Source organism: Rhinopithecus roxellana, chromosome 1 (genome assembly GCF_007565055.1).
Source record: "Rhinopithecus roxellana isolate Shanxi Qingling chromosome 1, ASM756505v1, whole genome shotgun sequence".
In the NCBI taxonomy this organism is placed as follows: domain Eukaryota; kingdom Metazoa; phylum Chordata; class Mammalia; order Primates; family Cercopithecidae; genus Rhinopithecus; species Rhinopithecus roxellana.
The window spans coordinates 166,090,820-166,110,533 of record NC_044549.1 but is presented as its reverse complement, the minus strand read 5'-3'; the positions used below and the strand labels follow the sequence as shown (position 1 = coordinate 166,110,533).

Below are 19,714 nucleotides of genomic sequence, written 5' to 3'. Positions count from 1 at the left end.
GTTATCTATAGATTTCGGACATTGTATGGAAAAGCATCGTGAAAATCCCTGTCCTGTTCTGTTCCGTTCTGATTATCGGTGAATGCAGCCCCCAGTCACGTACCCCCTGCTTGCTCAATCGATCATGACGCTTTCACACAGACCCCCTTACAGTTGTAAGTCCTTAAAAGGGGCAGGAATTGCTCACTTGGGGAGCTCGGTTTTTGGAGACGTGAGTCTGCTGATGCTCCCAGCTGAATAAAGCCCTTTCCTTCTATAACTCAGTGTCAGAGGGGTTCTTGTCTGCGGCTCGTCCTGCTACAAAGTAATTACTATTGCTACCCACACATCATAGATAAGAAAATTGTGCCTCAGGGAACTTAAATTGAGTGGAAGAGTGGGGATTAGAATCCAGTTGACTCCAGAACCTGGTGATGCTCTAAATCTTTTCACTCTAATGTTGCTGTCTGACTCCCCTACTAGTATGTTAACCCCAAGAGTCCTGGGTAGCCATAGCCAGGGTCTATTAGTTTCAGAAGAGATTTACAGTCCTATTTGCCCAGACTCACAAAATCAGACCAATGTCTCTGTACCTTGTTCTTTGCACTATCCCTCCCTCGCCCTCTGTGGCACTCAAATACCTATTAAAAGGAGAAAATAAATGTGCAAATATGGTACTTTTGTCTTGACACCTCTGACAACTCCGTCAATTTTTAAGGTACTTTCCAAAAAACAACAGAAAACAGTAACAAATCATAGAGATGACCAGCTTAAATATATTTGGATTCCTTAGCAACAAGGCATGATCCAGTGTTTGTGGAATCAAATGATTTAAAGACAGGTTTGTCTCATTTCCCATAATATTAACCATGATGATTGCCAAAATTGCTCAAGTATTTACCATTCGGCAAGCCCTACCCTAAGTGATTTGCATATGTTACTTTGTGTAATCATCACATCAGCCTAATGAGACTGGTACTATTATGATTCTCATTCTACTAGATCAGAAAACAGGGATGCAGAAATTATGGTCAAATCACTCTTTTATTTTTATTTTTATTTAAAAAAATGTTTTTGAGATGGAGTTTCACTCTTGTTGCCCAGGCTGGAGCACAATGGCTCAATCTCGGCTCATTGCAACCTCCACCTCCCAGATTCAGGTGATTCTCCTGCCTCAGCCTCCCAAGTAGCTGTGATTACAGGTGCACACCACCAGGCCTAGGCTAATTTTTGTATTTTTAGTAGAGACAGGGTTTCACCATGTTGGCCAGGCTGGTCTCAAACTCCTGACCTCAGGTGATCTGCCTGCCTCAGCCTCCCAAAGTGCTGAGATCACAGGTGTAAGCCACCGCACCTGGCCTTCAAATCACTTTTTAGAGTCTGAAATTTACATGACTTAGCCCCAGGTAGGCCTGTCTTCAGAGTCGGAGGCCCTTAATTAAGACTATAGATTTCGGCTTCACTGTTGTTTTATAGAAATGCTAGTGACTTTCACACATTGGTTTTGTATCCTGCAACTTCGCTGTTAAGTTGTTTATAAGCTTAAGGAGCTTTTAAGCCAATACTATTGGGTTTTCTAGATATAAGATAATGTCATCTGCAAACAGGGATAGTTTGACTTCTTCTCTTCCTATTTGGATACTCTTTCTTTCCCTTGCCTGACTGCTCTGACCAGTACTTTCAATACTATGCAGAAGTATTGTCTTGTGCTGATTTTCAAGGGAAATGCTTCCAGCTCTTGCCCATTCAGTATAACGTTGGCTGTGGGTCAAGCCAAGAGCCAGATCAGGAATGCAATCCCATTCAAAATTGCCACAAAAAGAATAAAATACCTAGGAATACAGATAACCAGGGAAGTAAAAGAGCTTTACAGAGAGAACTACAAAACACTGCTCAAAGAAATCAGAGATGACACAAACAAATGGAAAAATATCCCATGCTCACAGATAGGAAGAATAATCAATATCATTACAATGACAATACTGTCCAAAGCAATTTATAGATTCAATGCTATTCTTATCAAACTACCAATGACATTCTTCACATAAATAAAAAAAAAAAAAATTTAATTTACATGGAACCAAAAGAGCACCTGAATAGCCAAGGCAATCCTAAGCCAAAAAAAAAAAACAAACAAACAAAGCTTGAGTCATCATGCTACGTGACTTCAAACTATACTACAGGGCTACAGTAACCGAAACAGCATGGTACTGACACAAAAACAGACACATAGACCAATGGACCAGAAAAGAGAACCGAGAAATAAGGCTGCACACCTACACCATCTGATCTTCAAGAAACCTGACAAAAACAAGCAATGGGGAAAAGATTCCTTATGTAATAAATGGTGCTGGGATAACTGGCTAGCCCTATGCAGAAAACTGAAATTGAACCCCTTTACAAAAATCTGAACTGAACCCCATATACAAAAATCAACTCAAGACAGATTAAAGACTTAAATGTGAAACCCAAAACTATTAAAACCCTAGAAGACAACCTAGGCAATACCATTCAGAACACAGGCATGGGCAAAAATTTCATGACAGAGATGCCAAAAGCAAAAATTGACAAGTTGGGGGTCTGGCGCAGTTACTCATGACTGTAATCCCAGCATTTTGGGAGGCCGAGGCAGGTGGATCACGAGGTTAGGAGATCGAGACCAACCTGGCTAACACCGTGAAACCCCGTCTCTACTAAAAATACAAAAAAGTAGCCGGGTGTGGTGGCACGGGCCTCTAGTTCCAGCTACTCAGGAGGCTGAGGCAGGAGAATCGCTTGAACCCAGTGAGGGGGAGGTTGCAGTAAGCCAAGATCACGCCACTGCACTCCAGCCTGGGTGACAGAGCAAGACTCCATCTCAAAAGGAAAGAAAGAGAAAGAAAAAGAAAGAAGGAAAGAAGAGAGAGAGAGAGAGGAGAGGGAAGGAAGGAGGAAGGAAGGAAGGAAGGAAGGAAGGAAGGAAGGAAGGAAGGAAGGAAGGAAGGAAAGAAAAGGAAGGAAGGAAGGAAGGAGGAAGGAAGGAAGAAGGAAGGAAGGAAAGAAGGAAGGAAGGAAGGGGAGGGAGGAAGGAGAGGGAGGGAGGAAGGAAGGAGAGGGAGGAAGGAGAGGGAGGGAGGAAGGAGAGGGAGGGAGGAAGGACAGGGAGGGAGGGAGGGAGGAAGGAAGGAAGGAAGGAAGGAAGGAAGGAAGGAAGGAAGGAAGGAAGGAAGAAAAAATTGACAAGTGGGATTTAATTAAACTAAAGAGCTTCTGCACAGCAAAGGAGACTATCAACAGAGTAAACAGGCAACCTACAGAACAGAAGAAAATTTTTGCAAACTATGCACATGACAAAGGTCTAATATGCAGCTTCTATAAAGAACTTAAGCAAATTTACAAGAGAAAAACAACCCCATTAAAAAGTGGGCAAAGAACATGAACAGACACTACACAAAAGAAGACATACATGTAGTCAACAAGCATGAAATAAAGCTCAACATTACTGATCATTAGAGAACTACAAATCAAAATCACAATGAGATACCATTTTTTACCAGTCAGAATGGCTGTTATTAAAAAGCTAAAAAAAAAAAAAACAGATGCTGGAAAAGTTCAGCATAAAAGGAACACTTATGCACTGTTGGTGGGAGTGTAAATTAGTTCCATCATTGTGGAAAACAATGTGTAGTGATTCCCCAAAGACATAAAAACAGAACTACTGTTCAACCCAGCAATCCCATTACTGGTTCTATGCCTAAAGGAATACAAATCATTCTATCATAAAAACACTTGCACACATGTTCATTGCAGCACTATTCACAATAGCAAAGACATGGAATTAACATAAATGCCCATAAATTCTAGACCGAAAAAAGAAGATATGGTATATACACACCATGGAATACTATGCAGCCATAAAAAGCAACAACATCATGTCTTTTGTAGGAACATGGCTGGAGCTGGAGGCCATTATCCTTAACAAACTAATGCAGGAACAGAAAACCAAATATTGCATGTTTTCACTTATAAGTGGGGGTTAAATGATGAGAATACCTGGCCCCATAAAGGGGAACAGCAGACACTGGGATTTATTGGAGGGTGGAGGGTAGGAGGAAGGAGAACATCAGGAAAAACAGCTATTGGGCCTAGGCTTAATACCTGGGTGATGAAATAATCTATACGACAACCCCCCAAGACACGAGTTTACCTGCATAACAAACCTGCACATGTACCTCTGAATTTAAAAATTAAAAAAAATCAATTAAAAAAGTAAGACTGTAGATTAGTATTGTGCCAAAGAAAGAAAGGTTTAGATATCATCCTACAAAAACTGGTGAGGAGTAATATTAGTATAAACAATGGCTAGGAGGAGAAATCAAAGGGAAAGGGGTATAGTCACAATAATACATCTATTATATTTCATCAGAGATGGAGCTAAGTGCTAGCACAGATACCAACCCAAGTTTTAAAAGACTCAGAAAGCAGATGAAAAAAGATTCTATCTGGGTTGAATCTAGAATTTCTACAATCCAAAATACTGAGGATTTGGCTCAGTTTGATGGGATGGAGAAATCCCATCAACTTAAGTATCCAACTTAAGTACCCAAGATGCAACTTAAGTACCCACCTTAAGTACCCAACTTAAGTATCCAAGAAGGTCCAGAAATAGCAATCAGCTAGATACATGAGTCATTTACTCATACAAGCAATATTTATTAAGGGTCTACTCTGTGTCAGCCACTGCTTTGGGCAATAAAAGCTACAAACTAAACTGACTAAGTCCCTGCTCTTGAGTTTCCATTTTGCTGGGGAAGAGACAGACAATAAACAAAAAGCATGTATGCACATGTATAATATGTCAAGGATGATGAGTGCCATGCGCTTTATAAAGCAGGCAAGGAGGTTAGAGAGTACTGCGAGGTAGTGGGGCCATCAGGGTGGGGAACATTTTAGCAGAGACCCAGATGAAGTGAGGGCCTGTGTCATGCATGTATCTGAGGAAAGAGAGTTCTAGGAAACCATGAAAGCAAGAGCAAAGGTCTAGAAGGAGGGTGCATGCCAGGACTAGTGGGAAGCCCCATGTGGCTGGAGCAGAGAAAACAGGAGGGGAAGTGGGAGGGAGCATGGGTGACAGGCCAGCAGGGATTGGCCAAAACTTTGGAAGTGCAACTAGATAACGACTTTCATTAAACTCCTGCTATAGTGATAGCTGGAGCTCCTGATTCTCTTTGAAAAATTATGATAAATCACATTATCAATTTAAAAATGGAAATGAAAAAGTACCTGCAACTTTATCATCTAACGTGGCTTTTTGTTTCATGTGTTCTTGTCTGGACTTTTTCCATTTTTTTGCATATTTTTATGGGGTTTGTCATGGTTACAAAAAGCTTTACATCATATTTGTCTCACCCACATGTCACAATGTGTTTTACAGGTTGTTACAAACCCTTCCAAATAATCGTTCTAGTGGTTGCATAATAAGTGAATGCTCTACTTTCTCTTGGACACTTAAGTAGCTTCCAAATAGTCACTGTTACTGATGATGCACAAACCTCTTTCTAGATTTGGATTATGTGGGGACCCTTTCTCTTTATGAGCTTTTATCCATAAATAGTGATTTATTATAGACACAAGGTATGTCTTGATTGTCCCTACATGTCTGAAGCTGCGAGACTAATTACCTGCTGATGGTGTCTGTTACTTTTTCAGAGTAGATACCTTCTGGCACTGGTTCATATACCGCCTCCACTATCTGCAAAACAAGCAGACTAGAGTGATGGAAGTCAAGGGGCCACAGATGTCTTTGAATAGTTAATACTTGACCATAACCTGAGAGTTACTAATTAAGCAGTATAACTTCACACACAAATTTTAGTCAGAAATCTCAACCAAATAAAACATTTGCATCAATTCAACAGTTCTTGAACATGGAATTATATTCTCCAAGCTGAGTTAAAATTAACCTTCGATTCATAATAAAATGGTATATGGGATAATATAAGGTGCTGGGTTGTGAGTAGTCCAGACTGCAATTAAAAATAAAAGACCAGCCAGGTGCAGTGACTCACGCCTGTAATCCTAGCACTTTGGGAGGCCAAGGCAGATGGATTACCTGAGGTCAGGAGTTCAAGACCAGCATGGCCAACGTGGTGAAACCCCATCTCTACTAAAAAAATAAAAATTAAAAATTAACCAGGTGTGGTGGCACATGCCTGTAATCCCAGCTACTCAGGAGGCTGAGGCAGGAGGCAAAGGTTGCAGTGAGCCAAGATCACGCCACTGCACTCCAGCCTAGCCAACAGAGTGAGACTGTGTCAAAATAAATAAATAAATAAATAAATAAAATGAATAAAAAATAGAAGACCAAAAAATCTTTAAATAATTTTGTATTATAAATAAAGACAATTATAGAGGAAAATAAGCCATTACATGAAATATATATTTAGAAGAAAGCGGAAAAAATAAACTGGTTCACACAGTTAATAAAAGAATTCTTGCTTTTAATGGGCAGTTATATTAAAATCACAAAGATCTGTTTAATAAGAAAAGGAATTGCATTTTTAGCTACATGAGACCCTTTTGTCTCACAGCGTTGCTTACTTTTATAGCCAAGGACAGCATGTTAGTGCTGTAGAAGGGGGGATTCAAAGTCGCCATCTGATAAAGGATGCAGCCTGCTGCCCAGACATCAGCCTTCTCCCCGTACGGCTCACTCTTCAGTACCTCGGGGCTGACATAAAATAAAGACATTAATACATACTAAGAAAGGGAGAATTTGCTCAGAAAGATCCAATTTTCAAGCTTTATTGGAGTTATTTTTTAAGTATCTGAAATGCTTAATGTAATCACTATTTCAGGAAAGGATATCAAAAAGTCTGTTTGAAATTTCCCAGCCTCAGATGAACCCGGCAGCATATCAAGCAATTCCAGCTTAAACACTAAATACCAATAACTCATATAAATATCTCCTAGTATGCATCCAAGGATGTGTGTATTTCCAGGAGGAACAAGCCCACTGTGGTAGATGGAGTTGCTGGCCCCAGTTCTTTGCTGCTCTGGGAGCTTCTGTACATCCCACCCTTGCTGTAGCCTCTTCTGGGCAGTGTTCGTCATCTGCTCCTGCCTTTGTTTTGACTGTGTTTTCTTCCTTTGACCAATGGAATGTGGAAGTGACAATGAGCCTGATTAGAGCCTCAGTCTGAACAGGTACTGAGGACTTCCATTTATCCTTCTAGGAGCTTCAGTCCACTACTAGAGGAAGAATGTGTCCCAAGTAGCTTCCACCCTTGCAGCCTGGGCCCAGCATAAGACACACAGAACCAGTCTGTCCCCAGACAACCCATATACCAACAGGCTGGAGGAGAACTAGCCTAGCAGGCTCACATACTTGTGATTCTGAAGTTGAATGCCACTGAAACTTTGTGGTGATTAACGACAAGGTGTTAACATGGAAAAAGCTGACTGATAGAGCCTTCCCCTTTGCTATTCAGCCCTAGCATATCAAGTAGGGGGAAGACCATATTTAAATATGTTGTGGGAAATGGCAATATCTACCATGTTCACTGCTTCTGAAACTGCCACACAATTTACACAACATTTAAATAATCTGCAAGGGTTCATGAATTTATTTTTTAATTTAATTGGATTTAATTTATGTGGAGGCGAGTGTAGTTCCCTTGGACATTTTGTACTAATAGAAGTTTCCTCTAAAATAAATGTACATTAAAAAACAAAGTCCTAAAAGTACTCAACACACACACATCCTAAATTAAGTAGCTTACTAATTCAGTTCCATAATAAGTACTTGGGTCTCACCTCAGTACTCTAATGGAGTAAAGCTTAATACAGTTAGCTTTGACAGTGGGTTAAAATATAAAGAAATTTATAAATTGGCATCAAAACAATCAGGGCAGGTATAAATCGGTATTGACTTAAAAATAATCAACAAATTACTGTTCCTGAGAGGAAGAAGAATTCCTAGTTTAAGATTTACTGTATGTATTTGCAAAGAAAAGTATGATTTCTAGGTCTATCAGTTAAGTATTTTCATATTTAGTGTTTTTCAGTTCAAGAATGTGGAAATCGGGGAACTGGGGCTGAGATTTCCACAGGGCTCTGCTGATTCTAACAGTACAAAAAGTATTCCCTGCTGTCCCTTCATCAAATGCTCACATTAAAAAAAAAAAAAAAAAAAATGATTTAAGAAGAAGAAAACATGCTCAACACAGAAAATGTCTTTGGCTCCCCACAGACAAATTTCTCATATTCTCATCTACTGAGATATCAGAAGATTTGCTTCATATTTCCAAAAGATCACGAAGCACAAGCTGTGAGTGTTCCACCCATATCCCCTCAAATCCCTTTTGCATTTCCTATCTTTGGTGTGCTTTCACTCCCCACGGCCAGCACCTGTACTTGTTCGGAGGACAGCTTTCCATTTTTTCCTCAAAAGATAAATTACCAATGTCTCTTTTATAAGCGCACTAATCCCATTGGTGAGGACAGAGTCCTCATGACCTACTCACCTACCACAGGCCACACTTCCTAATACTATCACGCTGCAGGTTAGGATTTCAATATAAGAATCTTGGAGAGACACAAGCATTCAATCTGTAGCAGACTTTCCTCTTGAAACACTGCTATGTTTTTCACTCATCCAGTAAATATGACTAAGCATCTCCAAAATACTAGTCACTCTTCTACCTGCTTGGAATATACCAACAAAGACATCTGTCCTTCATGGGGCTTACCTTCTAGTAAGGGACAGGAGGCAGAGAAGATACAAAACGTGAGAAAATAACTTAAAATGATGTAGTGAAAAGTAAATAATAAGTGAAAAATGCTGTAGGAAAAGAAACTTGACTAGAGTAAAGGAGGTCTGGAGAGGAGGTAAGGTGGCAAGTTGCAATATTAGAAAAAATGGTTCCTTCCTCCCTCTCAGATACCATAGAATGACCCTTCAGTGGCTTCCTCCTTCATTCACGCATTCATCTTCTCTTCACACTTTACTCTCTCCTTGGATAATTTCATTCACATCCAAGGCTTCCAGTGAAACCATATGCTGGTAACTCTCAGACCTCATTTTCATTCCTCAAGCCCCTCAAGTGCACACAGAGAAGAAGGCTCTGTTACAAATCACTGATGAAAATAGGGTTAAGGCAGTGGACTCTAAACAATTTGCCGGCCGGGCGCGGTGGCTCAAGCCTGTAATCCCAGCACTTTGGGAGGCCGAGACGGGCGGATCACGAGGTCAGGAGATCAAGACCATCCTGGCTAACCCGGTGAAACCCCGTCTCTACTAAAAAATACAAAAAACTAGCCGGGCGAGGTGGCGGGCGCCTGTAGTCCCAGCTACTCGGGAGGCTGAGGCAGGAGAATGGCGTAAACCCGGGAGGCGGAGCTTGCAGTGAGCTGAGATCCGGCCACTGCACTCAGCCGGGGAGACAGAGCGAGACTCCGTCTCAAAAAAAAAAAAAAAAAAAAAACAATTTGCCTATTTTATAAATTAGACCAGAGAACTCATCCCAAGTCAACAATGCTTACTTTCTTGAATTTCAAGCACTGTTTCTGAGGTGTATAAAACAACCCTGCAGGACAAAGGCCTGAGTATCTGCAACAGGAAGATAGCTCCCTGGGAGATATCTTAAAGCCCTGGGCCTGTGACTGTCTTTGCCCCCACATTACTTCCTGAGGCAAACATTTCAATTTATTTTTCTACTTCCACCTCTGCTTCTATTTGCACTTCAAACATAGTCACTTCAAGTAATCCTTTTAAATATGTGTGTGTGCTATGGGAGCTTTTTCTTAATCTGCAAGACTCCAGGGTGACTACTCTGCATCCCAGGGAATGTTTCTGATGTCAAGAGTTAATGTTTCCAGGATATCTGCTGGCTTCAGATTTGCCCCTAATTCCTGGCGTGTCCAGCATTACCACATTAGCAGTTAAATTTATCCTCTAAATGCTAGTTCTTTCCTCAAAAGACAAGATTATAATATCTGACAACTAAGAATTTATAAGAACTAGTTTACTTTCACCGGGTATGAGAAATTGAAGATGAAATTAAAACCTTAAGAGAAACTGAAAAACTATCATTGCGGAAGTAACTCATTGACAATATAATGCTATAGCATCTTGGAAACAGTGACATTTAGAGGTGTCATAAAAGAAAATGTTCCCTTAACAAGTGTTAGAAAATACTAATAAAAGAATCTCAAGGAGTTTGGGACACAGTGAGGGCTAAATTGTTTGAAGACTATTACAATAGTCTTACAAAATAGACTTACAGTAGTAAGTCTATTTTATTGAAGTTATTTATCCAATAATATTTGCCTCATTAGGTAAAGATAGAAAAGGGATTTTTGCATCCCACTGCAATGTGTTAATTCTGAGTCTATTAAAAAGTACATTTAGTTCTCAGGTATTGGCTATCACACCTTCATCTCCCAGGAGTACCTTAAATATAAAGGAGAAAGAGAACTAACTTATCACTGTTACTGAAAAAGGAACATAAACCTTCTGTCTGAAGGTTTAAGATCCACTATTTGTGCATTCAAGGAGGCAAAACTCATGAGAATAAAATGCTGACCTGAGGTGACATAATTAAGGCTGTATGCTAATAAATACCATTTATTTCGACTGAAAACCAAAGGATGCTCTAATTATAATTCATTGTACAGTATGTAGCAATATAGGATGAATCAAATGTGTGTGTGTGTATTCTTGTGTGTATGCATGTGTTTGTGGATGTCTGTGTGTTTGTATGTGTATGTGAATGTTTGTGTGCATGTCCATGGATATTTATGGTTGCTGAAGGTAGGTAAACCGTTGCTGAGAAATGGCTTAAAAAACCATCACTATGGTAGGATAGGAGTTAATGAGAACTAATGAGGATGCAGAAACTTGCAAAAACCCTGAGGAAATAAATCTCAGTGCATTTTCTGGAAAGAGTGAGCAGCATAATATTCAGATATATAGTGAGATAAGCATAGTTTAGCAGAAAAGACACTAAGCAGAATCATGAATGTAGAGAGATCCATCCATGCCTTGATCTTTTTCTATGAGGTCCTACGTAGTATAAGCACTTAATAGCATTGATAAAATATAATCTGGTCCCACTGGAGCCACAAAAATTAAAGAGCACCCTGATCAGCCTTATGGCATTCTCCACTATGGAGGAGTAAAGGGATTGAGCCCGAAAAGAGATTGGAAGGCTGGGCAAGCCCACTAATGCAGTGATCAGGGAAATGAGAAGATGAAAGCCATAGGACTTCAGAATTGACTGGATGTGGGGAGGAGAAAAAGAGAAAGGAAAGATGATCCCCTCCTCCTCTAGGCTCCCAAGTATTTGGTTCTGGTGACTAAATGGGTATAAGAGTCATTAACACAGATACAGGGAGAGCAGATGTGCAGGAAGAAACTACATCAATTTGGAATATATTAATTCATGTATGTGTGCAAGATCCACAATTGGGAATATTCAATGGGCAACATCATTCCAGATGTGAAGAGTCTCTCAAAACCTTATCCTCAGAGCATGTGCTGTCTATAAGCCCCGCATCACAGAAATGTTCTCAGCTCATAGGTGACTACTGCCATTAAGTAGTTAGTTAAAAAGATTTGATAACTAAACAGCTCTGACTTTTCTGAACACAAACCTCTTACAGAGAGACAAGAGAATTAGATGACACATTCAAGAGCTGTGGAATAATATCCTATGCCATTAAAAGAAATTGGCACACCTTTAACACAAATTTGAGAGCCTGCCTGCTTCTGGACTGCATCCAGCATTGACAGCTTTATCCACTAAAAATACAAGACAGCCAGTTAAATTTGAATTACTTTTAAAAATGCAATAGTTGGAAAATATGCTAAAAAATACAGTAAACGGGACATAAACTAAAATGTTCATTGGTGTTTATTCAAAATTCAAATTTCATTGGACACCCTGCATTTCATCTGGCAATCCTAAATTGCAGTATTGTTCATGTACTCTCCTTTCTTAGTGTTTAAGTCATCTTTATTCTAGAAAGGCACAAAAAGAGCTATTGAAACACTATCTACGGTTTTCTGTACTTACGTTACAAAAATAGCAAAGCAGAGTATTTATATGAGGCATCTGGGACACTTCTCTAAATGCTTTCTATTTCTCTCATGTTGCATGAAGCTGTGTATTAACATGCCTTAACAACCAATGAAATCAATGATTTAAAAGTTCTTTAAAATATAAGGAGCATCTTAAAGTACAAAAGACATCTGAACATATGAAATGTTAAATTCAGGCCTAGTTTTTACAAACATTTTTACCAAATGTCTCTGTAAATGTTAAGTTAAATAATAAACAAACTGGAGTAGAAGCCATCAGAATAGCCTCCTTAGTCCCATAGCAAAGGTGGGTCATGACTGGTTTCTAGATGCCAGACCCTCTTATTAGGTCACCTAGCTCCTACGGATTATGTTTAGGGACATGCATGTGAACAAAACCAGAATATTTCACCCCCCAAAAAGCACTTCTTTGGCATATTTCCATATAGCTATTCAAAGGAACTGCAAATCACAGAAATCTTGAAAATCTGTCTTTTGTGGAGGATATTTGCATCTGTAGAGAAAATCTACACTCATGAAATAAACAGTTAGGCTTTCTCTGAGCCCACTCCCACTCCACTCCCATCTGAATCTAGGAAAGATTAACTCACAGGAATGAGAGGGAGAGTATGACACCTTTGAAAGTCTGACAGAGACACGTTACCACAAGCCACCATCTATTCTTTCTGAGAACTGCTATCTGTGAAATTTCATGTGTCTTAGTGTGTTTTCTGTTGCTTATAACAGAATACCTGAAACTAGACAATTTATAAAGAAAAGGAACTTATTTCTTACAGTTCTAGAGGCTGAAAATCCAAGGATGAGGGGCTGCATCTGGTGAGGGCCTTCTTGCTGGTGCAGACTTTCTGCAGAGTCCTGAGGCAGCACGAGGCATCACACGGCAAAGGGGCTGAGAGTGTTCACTCGGGTCTCCCTCTTTTTATAAACCTCTAGTCCCATTTTCATAATAACTCATTAATTCTTTAATCCATGAATGGATCCTCATGATCCACTGGATGATAAGGGCTCTTTTCTCATGATCCAATGATCTCTTAAAGCTCCCATCTCCTAATACTGCCGCATGGGAAATTAAGTTTCAACATAAGTTTACGAGGGAACAAACATTCAAACCACAGTACTCTGTATAACAAGACCACCTTCACTAGCCAGGCCTTTTCTTGTCCCTCCCTCCCATAACCTGTCTTGCCACTGTAGCAGGAAAAGCTTCAGACAAAACTTCTCAGACACCGAGTTAAAGAAGGAAGGGGTTTATTCAAGGGCATCGGCAAGACTTCTGTCTCATGAGCTGAGCTCCCCGAGTGGGCAATCATTGTCCCTTTTAAGGGCTCACAACTCTAAGGGGGTGCGTGTGAGAGGGTTGTGATTGATTGAGCAAGCAGGGGGTACGTGACTGGGGGCTGCATGCGCTGGTAATTAGATCGGAACAAAACAAGATAGGGATTTTCACAGTGCATTTCTATTCAATGTCTGTAATCTATAGATAACAGAACCGATTAGGTCAGGGGTCGATCTTTAACTACCAGGCCCAGGGTGCGGTGCCAGGCTGTCTGCCTGCAGATTTCATTTCTGCCTTTTAGTTTTTACTTCTTCTTTCTTTGGAGGCAGAAACTGGGCATAAGATGATATGAGGGGTGGTCTCCTCCCTTACCACAATCCAAGCCCCTATTCCTTCTGTAACTTCCAGATGGTATAAAACCTGCAGTCATCTGGCCTTTTCTAAGTTTTCATATTTCATATTGTTCTCATGTACACATGTGCAAGTAATAATTTATATACCTTTCTCCTATCAATTTTATGCATTTGTTTTATGGACTCAAATTATCAAACCTTCAGAAAAGTAAGGAAGGAGGAAGTTATCTTCACTCCTACACGATTCAGACCCCTAAATAACATTTTATGAACCAGAGTGACAAGACACTCCACTTGGAAGAGTTATCAATGTACTTTTTATGAATGAGTGGTAGATAACTGCTACAACTAAAATCGATCCATTATTTGATAGATTAATGCACTACTTCTTCAAGTTAGGGAAACATTTTCTATCTAATATACATAAAATTCATAACAGTAAAAAGCAGAAGAGATTGACACTGTATTATGCAAACCAGGCCCTGTGATTACCAGTGTAGCTGTTGATCTGCCTTTAATTAGTTTCTTGTTTTTACTGCAAAATGATGAGTCAAATTAGACTCAATTTTCATCTCCCCACTAGGATCAGCAGACATTGACCAAATGACACAATTGATTGCAGATCATTTTATGCGACACTCCAATTTATGTAGAATCTGTTCATGAGATAATAAATGTGCAAGTGCCATGAAAAATACTAAGTACTATACAACTGCAAAGTGGTATTATTACATAGAGAGATCTGTCACATTTCATAGGGACTGTGACAATAAGTGAGCTAGAAAAAAACAGGCAGCAGAATAAATATGGTAGTGAAGTGGGGACTGTCATATTCCTGAATTCTGAGGAGTTCTGAGTGGACAACCAAATAGTTGACCTTCAGTCTATTAAAGTCAAAGTCAGGCCAAGAACTTTTACTATTATAGGTAAAAATGTTGCTAGTGGTGACAGGGGTGTCAGTTGTCCTTTCCATTAGGTCCAGTTTGGTAAAAGTATGTATGATCCCAAAACACGAGTGGCAGCCTACTCTCACCCTGTCCCACCCATGTTAGCCTCCCTCCTGATCTTTGCCCCGAGTTCATGGAAACCCCTATCTGGCATGTTTACCCATTCATCTCCAAGCAATACTATGTGCCAGGAGCACATAGTAGAATACAAGAGCAAACAAACACACACAAAATCCCTGGCCTCATGGAGTTTACATTCTAGTAAAGGAGACAACTAATATACTAATTAATTGATTGATTAAAATTTATTAGATGCCATGAAGAAAACAGACTATTTTTTAAAATAACATTTATCTCATGAATTGACTTTTAAACTGTTCTGTGGCCTTAATAGCCTGTTTGACTTTGGAGGTGAGGTTGGGTAGATATTAATTTCCTCACATCTGCAAGACAGAGAGATAATTTGTAATATCTAGTCCTGTTCCAAATGCTATGTCCATCAATTGAACACTGAAAATACCTTCATGACAGATATGCACATCGTTTTAAGATAAAGATTACATTTGTTTTTCAGTGTGGTTTAATCACTGAGGACAGAGTCAACAATATTTTCCAAATTAAATTTGTTCTATCAAAACAAATTCATGAACATGTAAATAATTTTTGATTATTGCTTTGGTACAGTATTAAAATCTGTGTTTTAAGATTTTAAAGCAAAATAAGGCATTTTTATTTTAACAGATAGCTAACACATATTTCAAAGTCACTTTTAAGCATTATAGATGTCTTAACCTGAATCATCACCATATTTGCTCAAAAAATGCTGGGCAAATAGATCCTAAATCTGTAACCTTATGTGACTGAAGAACAAAAGAAATGCATTTGTCTTTCATCTCTGAGGCAGAAGTTCCCTCACTGAATATGCAAAATCCTATGGCCATGGCCTTTGACAACTTCCTCACAACCAATTTCACTCTGTCTCCCTATTCCCATTTGCTGAGCAGACACAAAGAAACCTGTCAACAGAAAACACAGATTTGAGGACATTTGAGGACCAAGGAATGTCCTTTACCCAAAATATCTTCCCTGAGGCCAATGCTTGAGTTCTCACAATTAGTGACTTACTCTTCTATGTTATATACTAGTTATTTCTGGAAAGTACATAAGGAGAAAATGAGGAAGAGGGGTGAAAACATGGGGAACCTAGGGCTTGAGTATGTTTGACAGTGTCTGTTGGTTGGTGGTAGACTAAAAGATAATAGCTTGATAAGATACAGAGGCCAAGGCCACACAGGGAACAACTTTATAGCAATTTCCCTCAAACTAGAGTGTGAGATGGAGGCAGGGAACATAAGGCCAATTCATGCTGACTTCCTAGAACTAAATTAAATGGAAACACTTTAGCTATGACAGGAAATATCCTCTCTATTTACATTGGGCGTACCCCAAGTAAATGACTTTGTAACTTTACTTTATTCTCTTCGTTTACATACGGCATACACCAAGTAACCAATGGAAACCTCTGGAGGGTATTTAAACCCCAGAAAATCCTGTAACAGGGCTCTTGAGCTCTCCCACCTGTGAAGCATACTTTCATTTTCAATAAATCTCTGTTTTTGTTGCTTCATTCTTTCCTTGCTTTGTGCGTTTTGTCCAATTATTTGTTCAAGATGCCAAGAACCTGGACTCCCTCCACTGGTAACAAGATGAAGACAGAATAGGGAGAATAAAGAAAGAAGGGGTTTCAGAGAGGAAGGGAGGACGAATTTTAAGTCACATTTTATTAAAACTGATCTTTGCTGTCTGTACCTCTGACATGACAACAAGCTGTTTTCCTTGGTATTTTGCTTTGTTGACATTCTGGTTTGCCATAATTGGTCATCATTTCTACTAACCTGACCAAAAATTAAGGTTTGAAAAAATGAGCAATTGTCCAATATATGACTCCTAGGTTTTGTAAACCAAAACTAAAATTCTAAGCCCCTCCACCGACTCCATGGAACCCTCCTCTAGGCCAAGGGAATTACAAAGAAACCTGAAAAACTAGTTCGGGCCATGATAGGAAAGGATGTTCAAACTTGCCTCATTATACTCTCCTCTCGTTGGAATTCAGGCACAGCTGACCAGCATTAACATTACAACAGCGATCTCAGGACTGATCTCTGTAGGAATAAGATACCAAATTCCAACCTGGCTCTAGTGTAGCATCACATGACAGATAGGCCTTGAAAAAAATCAAAGTATTTTACCCCAAAATATATTCCTTTTACATATTTTTAAAGGCCCTGCAAAGCTGTCTCTTGTGGGGGAAATTCATTTTGTAGAGAATCCCCTTCCCTTTCCAGGTCTTTTTCTGATCCTGAAGAGATTAGCTGAGAGTCTAGAACCTTTTAAAGGTCAGAATCGAAAGCATTTGCCATCTATTGCCTCTAAGGGCAGCCACCTATGCAACTTCATCTACATGATAAGAACCTTGGTCTCCACAATCCCATAACTTAACCCAGACACTTGTTTCCACTGATTCCAGGTCTTTAGGTAATATCAGTTTTAACTAATCATCAATCAGAAAATCTATGACTCCCACTCCCACCACCTGCTTCAAGTTGTCCTACCTTTCTGGACCAAATCAATGTATACCTTACATATGTTGATTGATTTCTTAGATCTCCCTAAAACCTATAAAACCAAGCTGTAACCCAGCCACCCCTAGGCACAGGTTATCAGGACTTCCTGAGGCAGTGTGACTGGTCACAGTCCTCACATATGACTCAGAACAGATCTCTTCAAGTATTTTACGGAGCTTGGCTTTTTTCATCAATAATTCCTAGGCAAACGTTAAAAAGTGAGAGTCCATATTTACTACCATTTTACCCGCACTAAATTGCTAATTTCCCTCCTCCTGTAAGCAAGAAGCTGAATGGCCTACCTCAACTTGCCTTTACTTATTCAAGTCATTCAAATGCAATGCAGGCAGCTTTTACTTTCATTTTTTTTTTCCTATTTTTGTTTAATTTATTTAAGACCACCTCCTCACAATTTCCAGAGAGAAAATACAAAACAAGAAACAGACTTGGTTTCAAATACATAACCAGGTGCTGGAGTTTAAAGCATTACTGATAACATTGTTACAGAAGAACGGCAGCTTACTCCAGGGCACTTCAATATTCCTGAGGAATAAACATGATTTCTCTTGTCCTCCCACTGGGATGTTCTCAGGTGAAGTCACTGCTCCTGTTCTTTGACTTATTTTACGTGTAGAAGATATGGAGCCTAGAAATCGTGCTGACAGTTGGAGTAAGCCATTCCTAATCCCATGCCAGAACTGAAGGCTAATCGCCACATTCTTCTTTTAAAGGTGAGAAAACAATTCCTAATCCAAAACCAGTACCTATCTTCACGACCGCATCTGCCAGGCACGGCCCCACTTCTAGCCGAGCTCCAACTCCAACATGTACCCCACCCGCGCCTCCAGTTTTCCTCTCAGCGGGCCCCCCCGCCCACTCCAACCCCTGCAAGTCTCGCCAGCTACTTTCTTTAAAAGCATTATCATTGAAAACTTCCATAGTTTTCGGCTCTTAACACCATCAAAATTAGTCATAATCTCTGAACACATAAAGATAATCATTTCTTCTCTCTTTTAGCACAATAACTATAGATTTTCAAAACAGAGGGCAATAAAGCACTTTATTTAGTTTCAGATTTATTGTGTTCCATTTAGGAATGAACTACTATCTGGGTAACCCATGGGATGCCAACTCTATGCGGAGAGAATAAATCAATTTAGCAATGGACCTCGTGTAGCTGAATGGAATGACACTTCAAAATTGTAGGACTGTGGAAAATAAGATATTTGCTTTGTGCCTTAGCTTCCTTTCTTATACAATAGGAAAATGACCTGTTCAGTGTGTTATAAGAATTGCCAAATGCAATACATTTTTAAAATATATGGCATAGAATATCTTTATATTTACTCAAATAAGTTTTAACTCTTCTCCTTTCCTTGAATGTTGGCAGTTTAAATGAGAGAAAGGCAAAAGGTAAACAGAAAGCTGAAATAAGGATTGTAATTTGTTTTGTTTATCACATTTAAAGAGTGTATGAATCTGTTCTTGCACTACTATAAAGAAATAGCTGAGCCTAGGTAATTTAGAAAGAAAAGAGGTTTAACTGGCTCACAGTTCTGCAGGCTGTAGGAAGCATGATGGCATTTGCTTCTTGGGAGGCCTCAGGAAACTTCCAATCATAACAGAAGGCAAAGGAGGAGCCAGCACATTTTATGTGGCCAGAGCAGGAGCAGGACAGCGAGGGGAGAGGTGCTGTACACTTTAAATAACCAGATCACATGAAAATTCACCATCATGAGAATAGTACCAAGGGAGAAATTCGCCCCCATAATATAATCACCTCCCACCAGGCCCCACCTCTAACATACAGGATTAAAATTCAACATGAAATTTAAGTGGGGACACAGATCCAAACCATATCAGAGAGTAGACCTCGATTGTACCAACACTAAAGTTTCACTAATTTAAATTGACATGCAAATTACTGTAAAATTTTTCTCTACTTTCTCAAATTTACGAAAAGTCTAAACTAACCAGCTTTATGAATGGGGTCATTGAGAAAGAAAAGAAGCAGAAAGAAAAGAACCTCTGCCCAAGAGAAGGGTCCTCAATAGTCAAAGACAAATAATTCTAGACAGTATCATCACAAATTCAATACAGTAAATATAGTTGGATAAACATATATTGAGTATTACAGTCTAAAACAAAACACATTCTCTTCAAGGAATTCATAAAACTTACATAAACTTTTCTATATATCAGGTGTGGCAAACTATTACTTTGGTGATCTATTGAGAAAACACTTTCACTAGTACATATGCCCCTGTGCAGTCCCTCCATACATGATTTCTGGGTTTGGCCACGTGACTGGCTTTAGTCAATGGGACATTAGCAATTGTGATTCATGCCTGTACATGCAGGCTATATTTTCAGAACTCTAACTTTCAGACCATTCCCTCTCAGATTCCAACCACGATACTGAAAAAACCAAAGCCTGGTCTAGCCATTTAAAC

At 39.4% G+C, this 19,714-nt stretch overlaps 1 protein-coding gene and 1 pseudogene across 1 annotated transcript in view; both read right to left on the bottom strand.

The window, feature by feature from the left end:
* NEK10 (NIMA related kinase 10) overlaps nucleotides 1-19,714 on the bottom strand; it is a 280,588-nt gene that overhangs the window by 87,810 nt on the left and 173,064 nt on the right. The window contains exons 24-25 of the mRNA XM_030933079.1: nucleotides 6,559-6,688; nucleotides 5,640-5,710 (exon numbers count right to left, since the gene is read on the bottom strand). Of these exons, the coding sequence (XP_030788939.1) occupies nucleotides 5,640-5,710; nucleotides 6,559-6,688 (201 nt within the window). The remainder of the gene's footprint in view (nucleotides 1-5,639; nucleotides 5,711-6,558; nucleotides 6,689-19,714) is intronic.
* On the bottom strand, nucleotides 17,625-18,088 carry LOC104657511 (annotated as a pseudogene).